Here is a 19,766-nt window from a genome sequence, read left to right as displayed (position 1 = left end):
CTGGTGGCCAGTAAACTGAATTAAAAGGTGGTTGTTGGTTGACCCGTCTCCTCACTCCTCGGTTTCTTAAACTTTTTTCATCTTCTCTGCGCAGGATGAGAACATCATGAGGTCTCTACAGCTCTTCGAGAATGTCATCTAGACATCCGAGAAGAGGGGAGATGAAAGCACAGAACGAGAGAAAGGTGACAAAGGGGAGGAAGGAGGGATGCACGCGAATGAGGAAAAAAGGAACAGCTGGGCTTGCGGTTGAATGAAGGACCTTGTCTCTCTGTGTGGGACGGCTGCCACAGGACTTCATGGAAGGCGTCTCGCTGTAACAAAATCAGAAGGCACCGAGACCTTCACTGGTTTTTTTGGTAAATGTCTGTAAGAACTTCAGCCCCTTCATTTCCCCTTTCTGTGACCATTCACCTTGTCTCCGTCTCCCTCGATCCTTGCTGTCGTCTTTGGACATTGTGTACATACCGATTCTCTCACATTTGGCTCGGTCCTTTTCCTGAAATGTGTAAAACTGAACCGCATCGTCAAGCAGGACTGGAATCGCTACAAAAGCAGCTTAGCAATGAGATCAAACAGATGCCAACCTTGCTTTAAAAAAAAAAAAAAGGCTGCTTCCCATCATGAATCTCTGTGTCCGATACAACAAATGGGAGCAATATTTGTGAAGCATGCAAGACGAGAGGGCCCCTACGGCATATGTTAACGTATTTGTGCCACGAGAAACTCGGCGGCAGTGTTCTCTTTTCGCTGAGTCACAGAGTCACATCATCTGTCTACGGGCGACCACCAGAATTCAGACGCAGGCCTGCGAGGGTTTGCGGAGCTGAATCTGAGCTTGCAGCAGTCTTAACGTCTCGTGAAAGGCTTTCTTCGAGAGCCCCTCTGTACTTCTACTCTGTGTGTTCCAGTGGTGTCAGCCAGTGTTGTCGATTGTCGTGCCGACTCAACTGTAGATATCTAACCGTCGTATCTGTGGCTTTTCTTCTTCTTCTTCTTCTTCTTCTTCTTCTTCTCGCTGTCCTGTCTCGTCTGCGTGTTTCCGATTCTGACTATCTGTCTGTCTTTCTGTCAAATTTGGATATCACTGTAACGGATCTACCTTGAATAAAAAACAAAGAGTCCGTCAAGAGGTTTTACCGGCACACAGATGCAGAGTGACACAGGGACGTGCACGTGTTTGTGTGTGTGTGTGTGTGTGTGTGTGTGTGTGTGTGTGTGTGTGTGGTGTCCCGATGTTAAGTTTTCCCGTTTGCCTGATTGAAAATTTAGTGTCATCTTTCAAAAGCATGTAGCTTCAATCTCGCGGGACAACCTGGTCCCGCTCAAAAATGATTCTGCTAGGGAGGAGAGTTTAGTTGTCAGTTCCGTCCGTTACAAAAAGATAAAAAATGTCGACCAAACCTTTCACTGTGAGGGAGGGATGGAGGGGAGACGAGAGAGGGAGAGAGAGAGACCTTTTCACTGACTCTGAAGGAACGGAAGCCATGTTTTCGAACAAGAGCCATCGCTTTGAAGATTGAGCAGGACAAAAAGAAATAGAATAAAAATACAGATTTATAAATGATTTACTGTCATGCCCACTCACTGTGCTACCAGTAGTGTAATAAAACATTTCTAAAAAATCCCTCGCCGGGATGTGCCGCGACTCATCTCGGACGTACCCTCAGACATACTACCAGATAAGACTGATGAGACAGACAGACAGACAGGAAGACAAACAGATAGACAGCCTGAAACTGTCAGAAAAAAAGGAAATCATGTGTGTATTGAAAAATTGTATAAAATCATAATATTTATCAATAAACTTTTCAAGAAACAAAAAAGGAATCCACTGTCTGCTGTTTTTCTTCTTGCACCTTTGCCGCTCCCATGAGCTTTGTAAGTATATTAAGCGTACTCAGACCTCAGAATCATTTCTTCTACTTAAAGAGCACAAGTGAAAAAAAGAAAAAAGGGGTTCACAAGAACGGTTTATACTGTTATTTACACATATACAATGAAAAGTACAAAAGAAAAAGGAGTTGTACATTCGTGCCTCCACTCCGGAGGACACGGCCCACAAATAAAGCAAAAGATAATGTGCATATGAAAAAAAAAACGTCACCACCGTCACTGAACATGCATCACTCCCTTTATTACCCAACTTACAGCCTCTTTCATATTTTCCTCACTTCTCTCCCCTTTAATCCTGACATCTGTTTCCCCCTTTTATTACCGCTCACATAAAAAATTAAAATAAAAGCATTTTCTCCATAATTTAAACTTTTTGGGGAATCATTTTCCTGCACAACACGTGTGTGTGTGCAGGTGACTGCAGCTAGTATTTCTAATTGAGATTTATGTAAAGAGGGGAGAGATTTGTTTTTGCATTTTTGTGCAGACATTTTTGTTTTCAGTATTTTTAATGAAACAGTAGGAGATTTATTTAAAACTCAGAGACATGATTTTATGCAAACACTCTCAGTAAAGACCTTTATTTGGCCTTTTAAAAAAAAAAAAAAAAAAAAAGAAAAGTGGAGCAAAGTTTGTTTCAGATTAAGGGAAGGTTTTGCCTCGAAGTCTTCAACAGAACGACCACTCATGTTGTGTTTTTCTCTGTCGCCTCTTTCAGGTCTACAGGGCTAAAAAATGTCTCTCTGCATCTTATTCTAATAAAAAGAATAAGTACAAGTATAACAGCACAATCACATTGTGACAAGATTTTTTTTTTTTAACGAGAAAGTTCTGTTTCCTTTTTGGATTTGGAAAAAAAAAAAGTCTGTCTGTTCCTCCGAGCACAGAGTCCTAAGATTTATTCCAAGAAAGTTTCTGCTTTCACTCACCATCAAGTTCAGGTCCATGTTCACAACCATCCACTCAACCGGCTGCTGTGCCCAGCTCTCCAGTTTTTCTGGTCCAACAATTTTTTTTTTTTTTTCTCCATTTCATGGATCAAAGGTGCGTCCCACTGTCCTCATGTAGGTCTAATTGATTTCACCTATATCCTCCCAGGGGGTCATAGATGATGCCTATTGATTGGAGCAGGGTGCCTGGTCTCTATTCCCTCTCCTCGGCCCAGGGTTGGAGGTTCTGCAGGGCGTACAGGGAGGAGTTATGGGCGCACAGTGGATCCGACACCGCTGATTCGCTGAGGGACTTCTGGAGGGCGGACTGCTGCAGCTGCAGGATGAGGCGATTGGCCTGCTGACGCTCCGCCTCCCTCTCCTCGGCTGTCTGTCTCCTGGTGGAAAAAATAAAAAAAAACATTTAAAAAATATTTGATGAATAAATAAATGGATAGATACGAAATGTGTGGTTTGTATATGATTTAATGAGAGTTCTGAGAGAATCTAGAGAGTTCAGATCAGAGGTGGGCAAAATCACAAAAGCTGCACAAAACGGAAGTGGTACGTGATGAGAATACAAATTAAAAGGATGTCCAGAAATGCATGAGAAATAAGAAATAAAAAATACATTTTTGTCGTCCTGTTATAATGTGTAATTGTTCTACATTTGGAGATTTTTTCTTACAATTATTTTAGGCTTCTTGATATTGTTTAAATTGTAGAAGGAGATCAAGAACAGGACATTTAAAAAAATAAATAAAAATAGCATTGAAATTTAAACACTGAAGGTGACGTCGTTAGTTTTTTGCTGTTTATGTTCCACATATAGTTTAATTTAATTCTTCCGTGTGGAAGAGGTCAGTTCACAGGAAATTGCGTGTGAGGTCATCCAAAGGAGGAAAGTTTGATTTTTCCAACTGGACGTCTCCGTGGAAGAAGACTAAAGTGTCGTTATTACTACATGTGCAGTGTGATGAGACTTAATTCAACAGAAGTTCGGACTTGAACGCGAATTGTCATACCGACCTCCACTTGGTCCTGCGGTTCTGGAACCAGGTTTTGACCTGCGCGTCCGTCATCTTCAGGCTCTTGGCCAGGGCGGCCCGCTCGGCGCTCGCCAGGTACTTCTGCCGGTGGAAGCGCTTCTCCAGCTCGCAGATCTGAACTCTGGAGAAGGACGTGCGGGGCTTTTTCCGCTTGGGAGGCGTCCGGTTCTGGTACGGGTGTCCTATCCGTCGGGTGACGGCGAACGGCACCAGAGCCGCTGCGGAAACAAGGAGAGGGGGAAAGAGAGAGGGAGGGAAGGAGATGGAGAGACGCACCGGTGAGAGGAAAGAAGATGAGATTTTATAGCCACAGCACCAAACAGACTAATTCACTCCCCACTCTGTATGGAAATTCGAGGCCATACATCACAGATATCTGCCCTGTTTGACAACAATTCCCTATTTAGACTGTGTAAGCCTGGTGTGAGGAATGTGAGGTGGAATTTATAATGAAAGATGAGTGTGGACGAGGTATTGGGATCAGGGCAATTATTGAAAAAATAAATAAAAGGCTCGTCTTCAGGTTGTTTTCACGGATCGTGTGTGTGTTGGTTAATTAGAGAGAGGGCAGCAGGGCCCATTCATCTCTCCTGCACTTGACTGTGTTACAGGCCTCTGCTAATAAAGGCTCCTGTTAATCTCCAATAAAACGGGCTGATTTAAACCAGCTTTAATCTGCCTCATCCACAATCTGACGTTCTTTACATTTTGGTTTAAATGCAGATAAAATCCTCCACCTTTTGTCATTCTGAAAAGTATTTTATCTCACTTATCTTTATAATTTAAGGAGCAAATCACGTGACAGCCTAGTTTTATTCCTATTTATCTCGAATTGAGCCTTTTGATATCATTATGTATAATAACAATGGCATGTAAGTACATTTTCACTGCATGATAAATTATGACAGACCATGTTGGTGCTGTTTTGCTTTTATAGAAGCAAAGCTGGATAACAGCAGCTGTGTTATTGTGCATTACTTCATTTGTTTTGTCTTCGTGATGTCTACATTAACTATATTCCCAAATCAGTGATACAAGTCGTTTGATAATTATCTATAAATGTAGTTTTCTCTGTTATTTAAAGGAAAACCGTTAAACCTGTTTCCTGTTTCTTCTGTTTTAAGCCGTTTAAATAATTGGAGTGAATCACTTCCGCTGAGCCCTTGGCAAAATATTTGGCCCAGGTGTTGGTGTGTTTTAAGTGTTCAGCAGTAAGTAACGGTTTAAACATGATGAAATATTAATGAGGGGAAGCCGTTTGGTCTCACAGCTGGCCTACCTGATATTCTGTCCTTGGCGAACCTGTTTCCTATCCAGGGGAAGCACAGCCCTCCAAACCCGGGGACAGCGCCCTGCACGGGGGCCGGTGGTCCCGGGGCTGTCATGGGTCTGTGAGCCGGGACTCGGATCACTCCCCGGCTGCCAAGACTCCGGCTCTCCCCGTATGAACCTGAAGCCTCCACCGGAGGCATTATCCCGGAGAGGGAGATAGACAGCGCGGTGTATGAGGGCGCGCTGGCTCCGGTCGGGCTTCCTAAACTGTAATAACCGTCCCCGCTGCTTAAATCGGATCCACTTTGCCTTCCAGCCGTGCGCCCGCTCTCCGGCTCCGTACCGGCTCCCAGGATCTGGTCGATGCCGAAGCTGATGGGCTCGTGATGGGCCGGTTTGGGAGGAGGGCTCGGCGCGCTGGGTGCTTGCTCCATCCCCGTCGCTGTGTCGCAAAAAAACAGGGGGGACGAAATGAACTGAACGAGAGGTTGTTGTTTTTCTTGCAGGGGAAAATTCACAGCAGGGTCAAACTGAACCAAAAGTCATCGCCGGTAGTGTCTCCATCGCTGTCCAGAATCCAGCGTGTCCTCGGTGTCTCTGACAGGCCTCTTTCAGAGGACTGGATCCTCTCTGCAGGCTGTGCTGAAAGTTTGATGGGCGTTTGGAGAGATGTGACGCTCTGTCCTCCTCTCAGCGCGTCAAAACGCTCCGTCTAACAGCTCCGTCCTCCTCCATCCCTCTCCACCTTTCATTGGCTGGCATCAGAATGACTGATTGAATGTTAATGGGGGTAGGCCCACGATTTGGCACAATAACCAAGATTTCCCATAACCACCGCGGGCGTGAGATTGTTATATATGCATATGGTAAGATGTGGTGTTTTTAATGCGTCGAGTCGGCGCGTGATGTATTCGTGCCTTTATCACGGTAATGGAGGAGAAGTGAAGAGAGAGACAACTTCATGGAAATTTATGTGGCACGTGTAAAAGGATCGCAGCAGGGATCGCAGGAGATCAATGTTCCTTTGAGCTTCTTTGGTGACGAGCATCTGATATTTTATCGTTGTTCTGTCAGTCATCCGTCAGTGCTCCGCTCGCCCCCGTGAATGTGTTCCCTCTGACTGGCTTCATAAGTTTTCCAGACAAATGACATCAGATGCGAAGAAAAAGAACACAGAAAAAAGAAAAACAAAAACAAAAAACTTTTCGCACACCTTAGGCTCTGATGAATTGATGTTTCTGCCCACTTCCACTTTATTTTTTTTTCAGGCTGGAGACACAAAGTGCGCATCATTTGTCCTCTCGCTGTCTCCAAGCCCGGATCATTTGACACATGTGGAATGTGCGGGAATAATAAGTTCACATGAAAACTGGTTGAAAGCTATTAGGCAGCGCTTCATGACCCGGAGACTATTTATCACGGATGTATTATAAAGCAGAGAACAAAAGGATGAAACGTCTCCCTCAATTTATATTCCTTTTAATTTAGATCTTCCTCGTCGTCCACGCCTTGTAATCCAATGCGGGGAGTTATTCTTATGTATTTCTTTTGACATCCGGCTGCACTGTGGCGTTTAATATCCAACTGTTTAAAAATGTTAGGAACCAAAACTGAGATGTTTTTTTTTTTCTTCTCCCCAGTATTTATAATGCGTCAGATTTAAAGCCTTAAATGTTCACATCCACAGAGAAGAAATAATGTAAAAATCAGTGAATATAAAACAAAAAGCACCTAAAGCTTTGGTTAAATGTGTTTTTTCAAAGTGAATGAAAATCATTTCACCGGTGCGTAATTACGCAAAATGAAACCTTACGTCTCTCTATTAAAATAAAAGGACAGCAACCCTTCTTGAATACTGGCACTGACTCCCCAGCACCCACTGTGCGTGGCAGAGCTTTACAGTGGCCCTTGTTTGTTCCTGGTAGGCAGTGCCACATTAAATGGCCTGACAAGGCAAGGCCATGGGCTACCTCAGATAAAGTGTCCGGGCTCTGGAAGCTGCTAACCGCTCAGATTCAATGTAACAGGCGCCCAAAGTGACCGGATAATCACATTTCCACTAACTTGTCTCAGGGACAGACAAATGCGCATCGGGTTCGGATGCGGCAGGTGGCTTTTTAGGCGATCACGTTACAGTAAACCAACTAATGACGAGCATATTCATTCAGCGACGATGGGGGTTATATTTGTAAGGCTTTTAAAAAAAGAATCCGCCCGACCTGCTCATTAATCATCGTTTTTGTCTGAAGGGCTGAAGTATGTGAATAATTAAATTTTAGTATTTTGGGCCGCTGCTTTCATGGCTGAATTTTTATGCAGGTTATTATCAGGCTCAAGTGTTTCTGCGATCACGATCCATTATTTAAAGAAAATGCAGAAATTATATTGACTGCATTAAATAGAAGAAAAAAAAAAAATCTTACAATAAAATGAAATGTGACTAGTTTAATTTGGGAGATTAAACGCGACAGAATCAAGCACAAATGCAAAGACACTGTAATGTGAAGTCTGATATATATAAATAAATATATATAGGCTATATACCTTTTTTTTTTTAAAAAAAAGCATCCGCTTCTCGCCCTTCACAATAAAGTCTTATGAAGCAATATGAGGTTGGACAAGGCCCGAGGTGTTTGTTTGGCAATATGGACAGACTCTGGGTGTTGGCTGGTCCACCCCGCCATATGTGAGCTCACCGGTGGCTTTTGATGGGGGAGAATTGGGCTGTTATAGCTGTCATCTTTGTGGACATTTTTATGTTTCTCTTGATGACATTTTGCAACAAAATAAATACAAATAAATAATAATAATAATAAAAAAAATCGCCAACAGGAAGAATACTGGAATCGAATGTCCACATCTAAATATCTGTAAGGCAACTGCACATTTAGGATGACGCATGGCCTAGAATGACGCATCGTCTTTAAAAAAAAAAAAAAAGGGGGGGGGGGGGGGGGGGGGGAGTTAATAATTATTGTTTATCCCGACAGTCCCTCCAAGCCTGTCCGGAGCAGACGGGGCCCCACTGGTTGCAGATGTTGGGTGTTAGTAATCCGGTGTAATCCAATGATTATGAGTGATTATGACACATTAGCTCTGACCTACCGGGATAGCACCGTGACACCGGTTATCCAAAACGCGCCAGGAAGAAGCCCCAAGCCCGCCTCCTGCCAGACGCCCGCAATTTATCGAAGGCCCTGGATGTTGGAGACGGTGTCGGATCGTTTCATTGCTGCGTGATTCCAAAAATAATAATAATAATACAATAACTGACACCGAGAGTCCACTTAGAAACACACACACACACCATCTCCTTTTAAATAGGAGAGCCTTGAGGTGATCTCGTTTAAGGCCAAAATATTTAGATAATGGTGCTTTTTCTGTGGAAGCCCGCAGCCCCGCGCCAACAATTAAGACGCGCATCAATCCTCGTTTTTTTTCTTTTTCTTCCACAGGCAATATAAATGCTGACACCCCGATTCCAAAAGTCCAAAAAGAAACGACAACAAAAGAGTGAAAGAGTGCGATTTGTTTGAGAAATTACCACTTGATCTGCATAATCGGGGGTCTGGGCTGCAGCTCGGGTACCCGGGGGCTGCGTTTTTATTGCGCGTCTCCTCGCCGTTATCAATTTCAGCAGCGCGCCTGACTTTTTAAAAGGGGGACGAGGCCGGCTGCTTCTGAATAATGAATGACACGCTTTTATATTGTCGCTAAAGTGCCCGTGATGTTACAATATGAAAAGGCAGCGGTAAGTAATAGTGCATTTAAAGGGGATGTAGTGTATTATTATGATGTAAAAGAGAAAGGAGAGAGGCGGTGGAGAGAGGGAGACGAGTGGAGAGCGGCACCCAGAGAGAGAGAGAGAGAGGGAGAGAGAGAGAGAGGGAGAGAGGGAGAGATTGTTTTATTACAATAAGAGGAGATGAGTTTGCCTCGCAGCGAAATGGGGACCAGTTAATGAAACTTTACCGCAGCTAACGATTTCCCCTCCCTCGCTCTAAAAAACCGCCCTTATGAAATATTTAAACTATTTAATATAGGTAGTATTAAGCTGAAAGACACTGGCATGGGCCATCTGACAACATTTACAAGGCTGTGGATTTTTTAAAGTTAGGGTAAACAAAGCTTTACGGCCCGCTCCCCCCTCAGCCCACATACAACCGGAGCCGCGCAGTAAATCATGCTCCAACATTGAGCGGCGCAACACAAGGCTTACAAAAAAATCAACAACAAAAAAAAAAAACCCAAAACGTGTTACACTGTTGGGAGACTTGATTTGGTCTAATTTAGTGCTCTTTGCTCCATGCATCTTTTCACGCAGCTTACTACAAGGCGCGTCCTATCAATATTGAGCCTGTCTTGTCTATAATGGGACGGATAGCCTAGTGTGGCCCCAGCGAGGAGAGGGGGGGAGAAATGGGAGGGGGTGGGTGATAGTGTTTCATATTGACATGCTCAGTGGGATTGTTGGATGAGAAGAGAGGAATGGGATCCCCCATCAGGGACCTGGTCAGGGCCATCATCCTCATCATCCCTGGGCTGTCACTGGACCACTGCTCTGTTCAGCGCGTGGACCCCAATTCATCTGCCAGACACTTTAAAACAAAAGCAGATGAGAGCCACTGTAGAGTGTCAGATGTGTTGCTTGGTGGATGGTAAAGGATTTTAATTAGCAGATATAAGGGCTGTCATCCTTGAGAGAGTCTCCTTATCGGAGGCAAAATGTTGATTATGAACTGATTTCAAAAGGATAGATAAATGTTGTGGTGGATTATGTTCTTCCAGTGTGATTTTCTTGTCCACAAATCAGTCATGTGAGCTTTTCTTCTGCAAGCATCAGGATGCACATTTAACCACATAAAGATGCCCCCCCCCCCCCCACCCCCCTCCTCCTCCTGACATGGTGGATATTTGTCTCAGTGAACATCACATTTTTGGTGTACACTGCAGGAACCAGTAATGCTCTCGACTCTCTGTGTGTGCGTGCGTGAGGGGTCGACCATGTAAGCCTGTAAGTCTGATGGTTGAATGCATGGCTGCCTCTTCACGCTGGTTAAAAGTCATGGAGGGAGGGAGGGAGGGAGGGAGAGGAGAGGAGAGGAGGATGGAGAGGAAGAGAGGGAGAATGAGGGTAGAGAGATAGAAGTAAGTTAACCGCACAGACGGAGAATTACAGGGATGGACGGAGAGCAGAGAGCAAAAGAGGGGGAAAAAAAGGAAAAGGAAAAACCCAGGATGGATGGATGGATGAGATGGAGATGTGAGAGAAAGAGTTAAAGCATTAATGGGGGGGTCCTTTGGGGCTGATGATAATTGAACACATGGCTTGAGTTTGGACAAGGGGATTCCCACAGCGTTGTCTCGTCCGTCTCCGTCTTATCTCTTCTGAGTGCTAAACTTTCTCTGCTGCTTTTTGGTGGAGACGTTTTTTTTAACCTCTGATCACGCTCGGCGGCTTCCAGAGGGATCCGCCATGGAAGAAAAGACTGATGCAATTAATAAGTGCGTGCGTTTGCTGTTGCTCCTCATGACTTATGAGTGATTTATGTGCGTGTTTGGATAGCCTTTTCCACCGCCGGTTTGTGCTTAAGAGCAGCTGAGCACTCCTGAACGCCCCTGGCCGTCGGCGCTAATGTGTTAATTCATTACTGCTTGTAGTCGGTTGCATTGTGTCAGAGCTGTGTTTCCAGTCTCCCCTCTCTGTCTGTGTCCTCTCCGCTTCATAAAAGCCGATTATCCTGCGTGTCGCTGCCTTTCCACCCATTCTCTCCTGCCTCTTGACCTCCTCACCCCTCCTGTTGCCTGCCCGCGGGGCGCTCATGCAGGGGAGGAGGGGAGGGAGGGACATAGGACCAGCTGCCACCAGCCATAGTGCTCTGGTGGCTGGCAGAGGGAGCTACTCCAGCCCCCTGCTTCGCTGGGCCTTCTGGCCCCTCAGGGTGGAGGGGGGGCCACCAGTCTCATGCCACCAGCCCCACCTGTCTGGCCCCAGGCGCAAGGAGTGTGACCGATTAGACACACTCAGATATCTACAGCCACACATGCACATTACCACCGGACGACCCCCAAAACTCTTCTTCTAACTTTGATTCTGGCCTACGTGCTCATAGAAGCGCAAGCAAACCCTCATTTGGACTCAAAAAACAACTAAGTCGAAACTGCTTAGAAATACTCAAATTCGGCTCCACACACACACTTCCAGATTTCCTCGATGCACATGCTCGCACACACACACGCACACACTACACTCGGCCCCTCCTCACACACACACACACTCACAAAAATACACAGAGGCACTTTGCTTTGAGGCGTGAAAGAGCGAGAGCTAAGTGAGGCCACTCCACACTGCTATCCTCTATATTGATTTCCCATTATCAGACCCGAGTCCCTGTGGAGTCATTAGTGCCGGGATCAAACAGACAGACAGAGAAGGAGACTAATACCAGTCACTTACACCAGCACAGGGAGATCACCTTACCTCCCTGAGGGTAGGAAGGCCAGAGAGGAGCAGAGGAGGAGAGGAAACGAGGGAGGAGGAGGAGGCGGAGGAGGAAGGGAGGGGGGGGGGATAGTGGACGGACGAGTGCAACGGGGCTAACAGATGGAGACGGCAATGTGTAGAGAGAGGGGAAGAGGGAAGAGGTGGGGTTTTCGCAGTGGAACGTTCACGGGCAAATGGCAGACGCTCTTTTGATCACTTTATCGGGCCTTTGTGTTTCGTCTGTTGCGGCGGAAACGTCTTGTCTCACTCACTCGCTCCCCTTCCTCAGCTAAGCGCTGAAAACATGGCCGCCTTTTTTCTTTTGGTTATTTCTCAATTCAAGTTTTTCCACTGACGCGTGACTTTTTTCTCTTTTGTCCAACCTTGTAAAATGTAGCCAATAAAGCTCCTCGCCCTCCCTGCTGTCAATAATTTTATGGTAAAGATGCAATGATGAATGGTTTTCATGTAGCCAGCAGCTGGCCCCCACACCTGAGATGACAAAGAAGAGAGGGAGCGAGAGAAACAAGTGAAAGAGGAATATAAAATGTGAGATGCTCATTTTGGTCCCTTGCTTCATAATTTCTGTGGATGTATTTATTCTCCATGGATTCAGGGGGAGCAATGAATTCGTAGTATGAATCAACACCATCCATCTTATTTACTTCTGCCTGCCAGTGAGCCCTGGAAGTGGTCAGGCTTTACTACACACACACACACGTGTAGGGACTGAAACACACACACACAAATGGCTCAGACGGGGGTGACCCTGGCCTGACCCCCCTGCTGACCCCCAATCTGTTCCCCAACCTCACACCATGAGAGACCGGGGCACACCGGGACGGGGACACACACGCTCAGAGACACACACACACACACACATACGCGCTTCACACACACACATTGGCATATTGCACAATGTGTGATGTGATGGATATCTCCTCAGACAGTACCATGTGTGTGGGCAGTGTGCGTGCGGACAGTGTGTGTGTCTAAGTGTGTGTGGTGCCTTACCCTCTGCCCCCTCCCACTGGTGTTAATTGATTCTTGGTGCGCTTTGCTGATTGGTGTGAGGACCCCTAGAGGCGGGCCCAGTCTCCACCGATGCCCCCTCCCCATTTGTGTAGCACCTCTCTCACACACGCACACACACATATAACACACACAGATATACAGTGGATGCTATATCTCTATATACTGTACATGTCCACATGTCTACAAACTGTTTCGAAACACATGTGTTGACTGTGCGTGCGCTGGTGAGAAAACACACACACACAGGCCCACGCACTGACATACACAGGCACACACACACACATACACACACGCACACACACACACTGATGTCTTTCAGGGGGTTTTCACACCCCGGTAAAGAGGAAGCTGGCTAGCTGACATGAGCAGATTGCGGATCATATGAGACGATCCACACAGAAAAAATGAGTGTCTTAGAGGAGATTCATGAACAATATACTGTAGGTGGGCATAGGTGTGTGTGTGAGTGTGACTGAGTGTGAGTGTGTGTGTGTGTGTGAGGGGGAGAGCGCCAGAAAGACAGTAAGAGAGATGAATCTCCGGTTATTAATTTCCAGCCGCGGCCCCTGGGTGAGATGTTAATATAGGGCTGATTGTGACTAATTTCTTATTAATTGCCATCAGCGATTACACAGTGGCCAGTAATGTGGCTAATTTGTTGAAATGAATTTGGTTTTCCGAGGCATTTTAATTGCTGCAGGTGGGCAGCGTCCTCCTGTTCGCTGTCACTTTTGTTTTTCAGCAGGAAACTTTTGAAGTTGTGCTGCCGCTGTGTGTGACTATAGAGTGAATTATACTGTAACATATTACTATAACTGTAGAGTGTGTGTATGCACGTCTGTGGAATGGGTTGCGTCTGTGCCTCTCTGTCTGAAGACATGCACGCAAACAAAATCTTTGCAGCATCACTGTGAACGCCGTGATATATCTTATTCATCAGGTTTATGCATCCTCCTACTCCCATATATCTCTACACGTTCATGATCATTACAGTGGGGACGGAGGGACATTTAAGTTGTTGCCTTTGTTTGTTGAATGTTTATAGCTTCCGTTAGCACAGCTTCAACGACCACTGAGGAACCAGTAGATACAAAATCCAAATCCCCCTATAAAAGAGGAGATGCCCTCTGGGCAGCCATAGCTCATAGTTGGCCTGATTTAGTGGCAGCCAGGAATCTGGGCTTGAATAAAGACAGAGAGAGCGAGGGCAGAGTGGGAGAGAGAGAGAGAGAGGAAAAGATAGCTCCCTGTGTGATAAATAGCCCCGGCTCTCTCTATTGCATTAGCCGTCCGGGCCGATAGATTGCGAGCCCAATAGACCCAGACGTATGCGATTGGTTTCTCATATAAAAGTTGCATATTAAATTCCTTCACAGGACTGTGCCCCCCAAGCATGAAGGAGGGAAGGAAGAAATGGGAGTGAAAAAGCAGAAAGTGGAGAAAGGAACGGAAGAGCAAGAAAAAGGCTTTTTATGAGCGGGGCGAAAAACGCGAGGCAGAGAGTTGGGGAAGCCGGGGAAGAAGGGGGGAAAGATAATGGCAGGAGAAACTTGATGGTGGAAAAGACAAATGGTGATGTCATGTATTTAATAGGTCCGTGGATATTGGGCGATGAGTGCGACCGAACGTCCATTTAATCAGTATTGCTTCCCAATGAAGATTTCTCTCTTGTTTTGCGCTCGCTCCCCCCCTTCTCCTGTTCTCAGCCGTTTTCCACAAGCTAACGACCTCTCTAATTGTTTCCAAGCTCATTAAGATGCTGATGTTTTAATAGTAATTAATCCGTCATTTGCCTACATGCAAACACGGGCCACTGAGGTTTGTTCATCGCCGTTTCAATACACTGATAATGCAGTAGCCTAGTCAAAGGAGACAATATCCTGCTAATTTAGCTCATCACTGTTAATTGGTTGTTAAGTGCCTTTAATTACCAGGCAGGCTTTGGGATTTAGGTCGGCAGAAAGAAGGGGGGATCGCTCTGATTGTCCCTGCCGCTGTAATGGATCTTGTGTGAACTTTGAAAACTGGAATAAATGACCGAAGGGTGAGGGGAGACACACGTTGACCCGGGTATGTTTCCTATCGCCGCCGCGTTCACCCTCGTCTCCTTCCTTCTCCTCCTTCCTTTCCTCCGTCCTCCTGTCCCTTCCTCCATCTCCGTCTCACTCCCTATCTCTTTCTCCGTGATATTATTAACTCATTAAGTTTTTTTCATTATTTTTAATAAAAGATGAGTTATGGCTTTAGCCTCACTGTGGCAGCGCCCCCCCCCCCCCCCCCCAAACCCTCCTCCATCCTCCCTCCTCTCTCCCTACCCCTTCAACCATTTACTCCTTCCCCTCCCTCCTCCCTCCCCTCCTCCTCCTCCTCTTCCTCCCCCGTTTTCTCCTTCCTTCTTGGCCATATTGTGCCTCCTCCGATACATTTGACCCCTGAACTGCAGTTTCTGACCTCGGTATTAGTGGTTACAACCTTCTGTCCATCTTCTTTGCTTTCGCCACAGTCACTCACATCTATCAATCATCTCTCTTTTCTCATAGCGCTGAGCAGTCTTTAGATGGCATTCATAAGATTTATGATTCATGATTCTCTGTTCTGTGTGTGTGTGTGTGTGTGTGACGGAGAGAGAGAACAGAGGGAAGGAAAAAGGGAGAAAGAGACAAAGACAGAGACTGCAGAGAGAGAGGAGGAGGAGAGGGGCTTGTCGATGACACAGTTGAATAATGACAATATCTATGATTGATAGCTTATACAGAGCTGGTGGTGTGTGTGTGCACTGTATTTGTGTGTGTGTGTGTGTGTGTGTGTGCATTAGAGTGACAGAAAGAGAGAAAGAGAGTCTATATGTTCTGTTTTTCCCCACATTAATCTGATGTTAAAGAAGCAATGATGAATGGTTTTCATGTAGTTTGAGCTGTCAGTGGTCACTCTGAAAAACGAGAGACGAGGAGAGAAAGATGGAGTCGTAGCAAGTGACCAGAATTGCCAAGGGACACATGATGTTTATGTAGGAACTGTGGGACTTAGTGAGATGAAAGCCTAATAAATGTCTTTCAGTTAGAGAGGACAGAATACAGACACGACCGAGTTATTAACCACTGTGGTTTTCCGCCGGGAAAATCCTAAATGAGATATTTGATGCATCTGAACGCAGTTTTTCTTCATGCTTTTAAAAAGGCACCTAAGGTTTTATATTTGCATGTGTTACTGTTTGGTTATAAAATGCTGTCATGCCACAAACATGTATGGCATGTGATTCTGTGCAGAAATGTCGAGTGAAGTGGGTATCTTCAAAGTTACAATCGCTCTGGTAAGCGATTCCTCGTCGATCCACCCTGGATGAAACTGTCCCCGTAGTTGCACATCTGCATTTTCACAACAGCGGCAATAAAGCTACAAACAAAGGGTGAATATTTCAACTATAAACAGAAACACTTCTCAAGAGCATTCCCTGAAGAGGACAGCAAGGGTTCTGCCTTAAGTATTGTTGTATTACAAGTATATAGTGGAGACACTGATGACTACTATCTAACTATATAGGATGATAAGAAAGTTAACAACTTAAGGGTTGTACATTGAAAGACACAACTTCCAAGCAGCTTACTAATATAGTAGTGTGGTCACGTTGACGCACAAGATTAAACCAAGAAGTAGTGAACAAAATAAGTTATTGTCTGGTTATAACTGTAAATGTGTTTTATTGTGTTCAGTAGTAGAAGTAAAATTAGTTATTGGCCCAAATTATAAAAAATATGTTTTCCGTTGATTGAGTATTTTCAGTACTTATACGTATATATTTTAAAATTATTTGTTTATAGTGATATTTTTCCCAGGAATGAGGACATGGACTCCCCTGTCCCCCCATAATTTCCATGTATGCTACAAACAGCATTACCCTCCATGTTAATCTCCTTTGCAACACAACACAACATTATGACAATTGTGATATTATTTAAATTGTTTATTTTTTGGAGCCAGAAGTGACCATATTTGAACCAGAGGATGGCGCTGGGTAGAATATCGTGACTAACCACACTCTAAAGCGAGCCCTGCTTAATCTATTTTAGTCTAAATGGGACTCTAATTTACAAAATGAACGTCATGCTGTATCAAAGAAGAATATAAGCTAGCAAATGATGCCATAAAGTTGTTAGGAAATGGTTTATTGAGGTAATTAATCAAGTGAGAAGTAAGGTCACTTGTGGACTCGAAGCTACAGGGCATGCCCAATATATGATACATCCTTGAAACGGTCAGGTTGAGGAACCAGAACTACTCGGTTAGGATTAGGTGATGATGTCATGGTGCGTGTCTGTAAGAAACTAGAACCTTCTCCAATGGTTCAATTACAGGGCAGCCCAAAAAAAGATGTCATGTCACATTACCGATGGAGGTAATGGATGAATATTACACAAGAGCAATCCTCAACTGTAACAGCGGTTGAGAGAAAAGCTCCAATTTGTCATCTTGCAATATGACAATGTAAAGTATGTATCATATGAATATACTGTACATGATAAAACACAATGGAATAGAGCGCTGACGTATTTTTGTCGGCTCACACAGAAGTTAGCATCGCCCTGGTTCCCTTCACAAAATGCATATTGGATTTTTCAATTGGATTTTTAATTATGGCAGAAAATTAGCTCTGTGACAAACACAAGTTTTTGTTACCCTCACCTTTTTTCACAAATCAATGCCAATTTGTGGATTTTTGAAACACAAATGCAGTCACCAGAAGTAAAAATCTGAAGCTAAATGCTTCGCGTTCAATGTCACAACCACAGAGTGTCTTGGGCTGCTAAACTATCGGGGTTAAGTTAAAACTAGAATATTTTGCATCTACAGTCTGCCTGTAAAGACAGACTTCTGTAGTGTCATTTAGCCACTTGCCAGTAACTGGCTTATCAATGCCTCATTCGTGTGGGGTGTTAGCTAACGTACTTTATGGTTGCGTACTCCAACTTACAACAAGCGTAAGTGTACTTAATGTTAACATTACTTTACAACTTGTCTGTAGATATTCGCTATAGGTGTTGGGGGTCAGAGTTTAAAATACTATGTTATCAACAAAGCCAAACAACTCAAATGACAGTTATAAAAGTGTCTGACACTGTACAGCGGCAGCAGCACAGTTTAGTAGTTTCAAACTTACCTTAAAAACAACCCTGGGGTGCGGGGTGCCAAACCCAGCAAGAAAACCATCTCAGTCATGTATTCGCTGTAGTCAAACTCGACTCCTTCTTCTCTGAGACTGTGTCGCTCCGTTCTGGTCCGGCTGTGTGCACTGGTAGTTGCAGAGTAGGTGGCAAGCCCCCAAGAAGAGCACGAGGCTTTGAAGCCAACAAATGCACCAGGGCCCAAAAAAACTTTTTACATTGACTTGCTTACATTGTGAAAGTAGATCAACAGAAATCACATCCCCTGTGAAATGACTCGTTCGACTATCATAAGTTAAGCCATTTGGTCCAATAAAATTGGGAAAGTACGGAGCCCTGTAACGGACATGGGGGGAAAAAAATTGATGGGTGAAAAAAAAAATAAAATGTCCTATTTGCGAGATCTCACAAAGGTTTTACGAGACCTCGCAAATTATCACTTTGCTGGTCGCTTGCGGTCACTTGGCCATTTGGGAATCAGCATAAAGTATGAGTCATAGAGGAGGATTTGGAATATTTCCTGCGGTCAAGAGAGGTCCCAAAAGAGGACATTATGCGTATGCAAAGAGACAAGGACGTTACAACACAGAGCCTGGGATAGTGACTAATATAGGGGGAAATGGAGTTAGCGTTAATGTTACACTAGCTTAAACTAATGTTCATCAACGCTCATCGCTTCCCTGCTCTAACGTTAAATTATGCCAGTCCAACAATCATAACTTTGCATTTAGCGTACATCCAACGGTACCTGTGGAGCTGTCCAGAGTATTGCAGTTGGTTGCTAATGAATTCAACCAGGACCGCGAGGTCAGTGTAACGTTACGCTTTGCGACGAAAGAGTCCCTTTGCGTTTAGTAGTCTCTTCAGATGTCTCTCACTTATGAGAAAACCGTGTCTACTGTCAAGCACTGAATTAATGTCTTTATATTTGAGGCCAATCTCAAAATAAAACTCTATAAACCTCTCCCACGGGTGTGCACGCTCCATTTTTGTATTTGTTTGTTTTGTTTTCAGTTTCCCTAACCCGGAAATACATTGACCTAAATTAAAATTTTATCATTGCGAGATCCCGCAAAACTTTTGCGAGATCTCGCAAAATTATATGTTTTTTTTATTAATCACCCATCAGTTTTTTCCCCCCCAATGTCCCTTAAGGGGCTCCGTAGGAAAGTCTAGAAGAGTTGAAAGATTAAATATTTTTTTTTCTATTCAAGTTAACCAGGCACTAAAATGAAAGTTGGCCAGCTTGGTTAGCGGAGCTCTCTACTGCGCATGCTGTATTGGCCCCACAATGCGGAAGATCTGGGTAATTTTATAGCTGGAAAGTTGAGACATTTTCGCTTCATACGCCACTGGGCAGCTTTTACAGGAATGGATGGGGCTCCACCTACAGCACTGTGTCCAGATTTTAATGTAGTATAACTGGTAGACCACCAACTCCATGGTGGGGGCATAACACACATTCAGTGTTATTGGGTTCCGTAAAACGCCAATCAATATCTGTGTCAAGTCCCTTCCCTGCTGCCTGATCTTACAGGAAATGGGTAAGTGTGCCAAAGTACTCTTTCATGGGAACTTTAACGTTAGTGTTATTTTACAACTCATCTGTGGATGTAAGCTACATGTAAGTGTGGGGGATGTTTGATAGACCTGGCGACCTGGGAAATAACATTAAAGATTAAAGTAGGAGCACTACAGACATTGAGCATAAAAGAATGTGTTTTCAGCGTAATCTTTTACACTGATGTTGTCACAAGTTTGTTAACAGGTGAGAAAATGTCCTTTTTGTAGCATCCCTACTTCCAAGCAGACAGGGGGGATGGTCACAGATTGCATATTATGTATTAATATAAATGTTCAGCAAATTTTGAACCTATCCTTGAACCTTAAACTGCTTCAGTGGAGTTAATCATTGGTCAAAATTCAAGGCCATTGATGTTAA

General features: G+C 44.5%; 2 protein-coding genes across 2 annotated transcripts in view; one reads left to right on the top strand and one right to left on the bottom strand.

Annotated features, from left to right (window-relative positions):
- Positions 1-1,826, top strand: part of kcnip1a (Kv channel interacting protein 1 a) — a 53,312-nt gene extending 51,486 nt beyond the window's left edge. Inside the window, exon 9 of the mRNA XM_030396862.1 lies at positions 95-1,826. Coding sequence (XP_030252722.1) covers positions 95-142 — 48 coding nt within the window. The 3' untranslated portion in view covers positions 143-1,826. The remainder of the gene's footprint in view (positions 1-94) is intronic.
- A 134-nt stretch (positions 1,827-1,960) lies between these two features.
- Positions 1,961-5,901, bottom strand: tlx3a (T cell leukemia homeobox 3a). Its single transcript, XM_030396861.1, has 3 exons — positions 5,154-5,901; positions 3,855-4,092; positions 1,961-3,223 (listed from the first exon to the last, which is right to left on the bottom strand). The coding sequence occupies exons 1-3, from the start codon at positions 5,578-5,580 to the stop codon at positions 3,040-3,042; spliced, it is 849 nt and encodes a 282-aa protein (XP_030252721.1). The 5' UTR covers positions 5,581-5,901; the 3' UTR covers positions 1,961-3,039.
- Between the last annotated feature and the right edge of the window lie 13,865 nt (positions 5,902-19,766).

This window comes from Sparus aurata, chromosome 18, assembly GCF_900880675.1.
Source record: "Sparus aurata chromosome 18, fSpaAur1.1, whole genome shotgun sequence".
In the NCBI taxonomy this organism is placed as follows: Eukaryota; Metazoa; Chordata; class Actinopteri; order Spariformes; family Sparidae; genus Sparus; species Sparus aurata.
This window is presented reverse-complemented; position numbering and strand designations above follow the sequence as displayed.

Bases quoted from the DNA above. Each gene is read 5' to 3' on its own strand.
- tlx3a (XM_030396861.1), bottom strand. From the start codon at position 5,580: ATGGAGCAAGCACCCAGCGCGCCGAGCCCTCCTCCCAAACCGGCCCAT. The intron at 4,093-5,153 runs GTAGGCCAGCTG...TTGTTTCCGCAG, and splicing joins CGCCAAGGACAGAATATCAG to CGGCTCTGGTGCCGTTCGCC. The intron at 3,224-3,854 runs GTCGGTATGACA...TTTTTCCACCAG, and splicing joins AACCGCAGGACCAAGTGGAG to GAGACAGACAGCCGAGGAGA.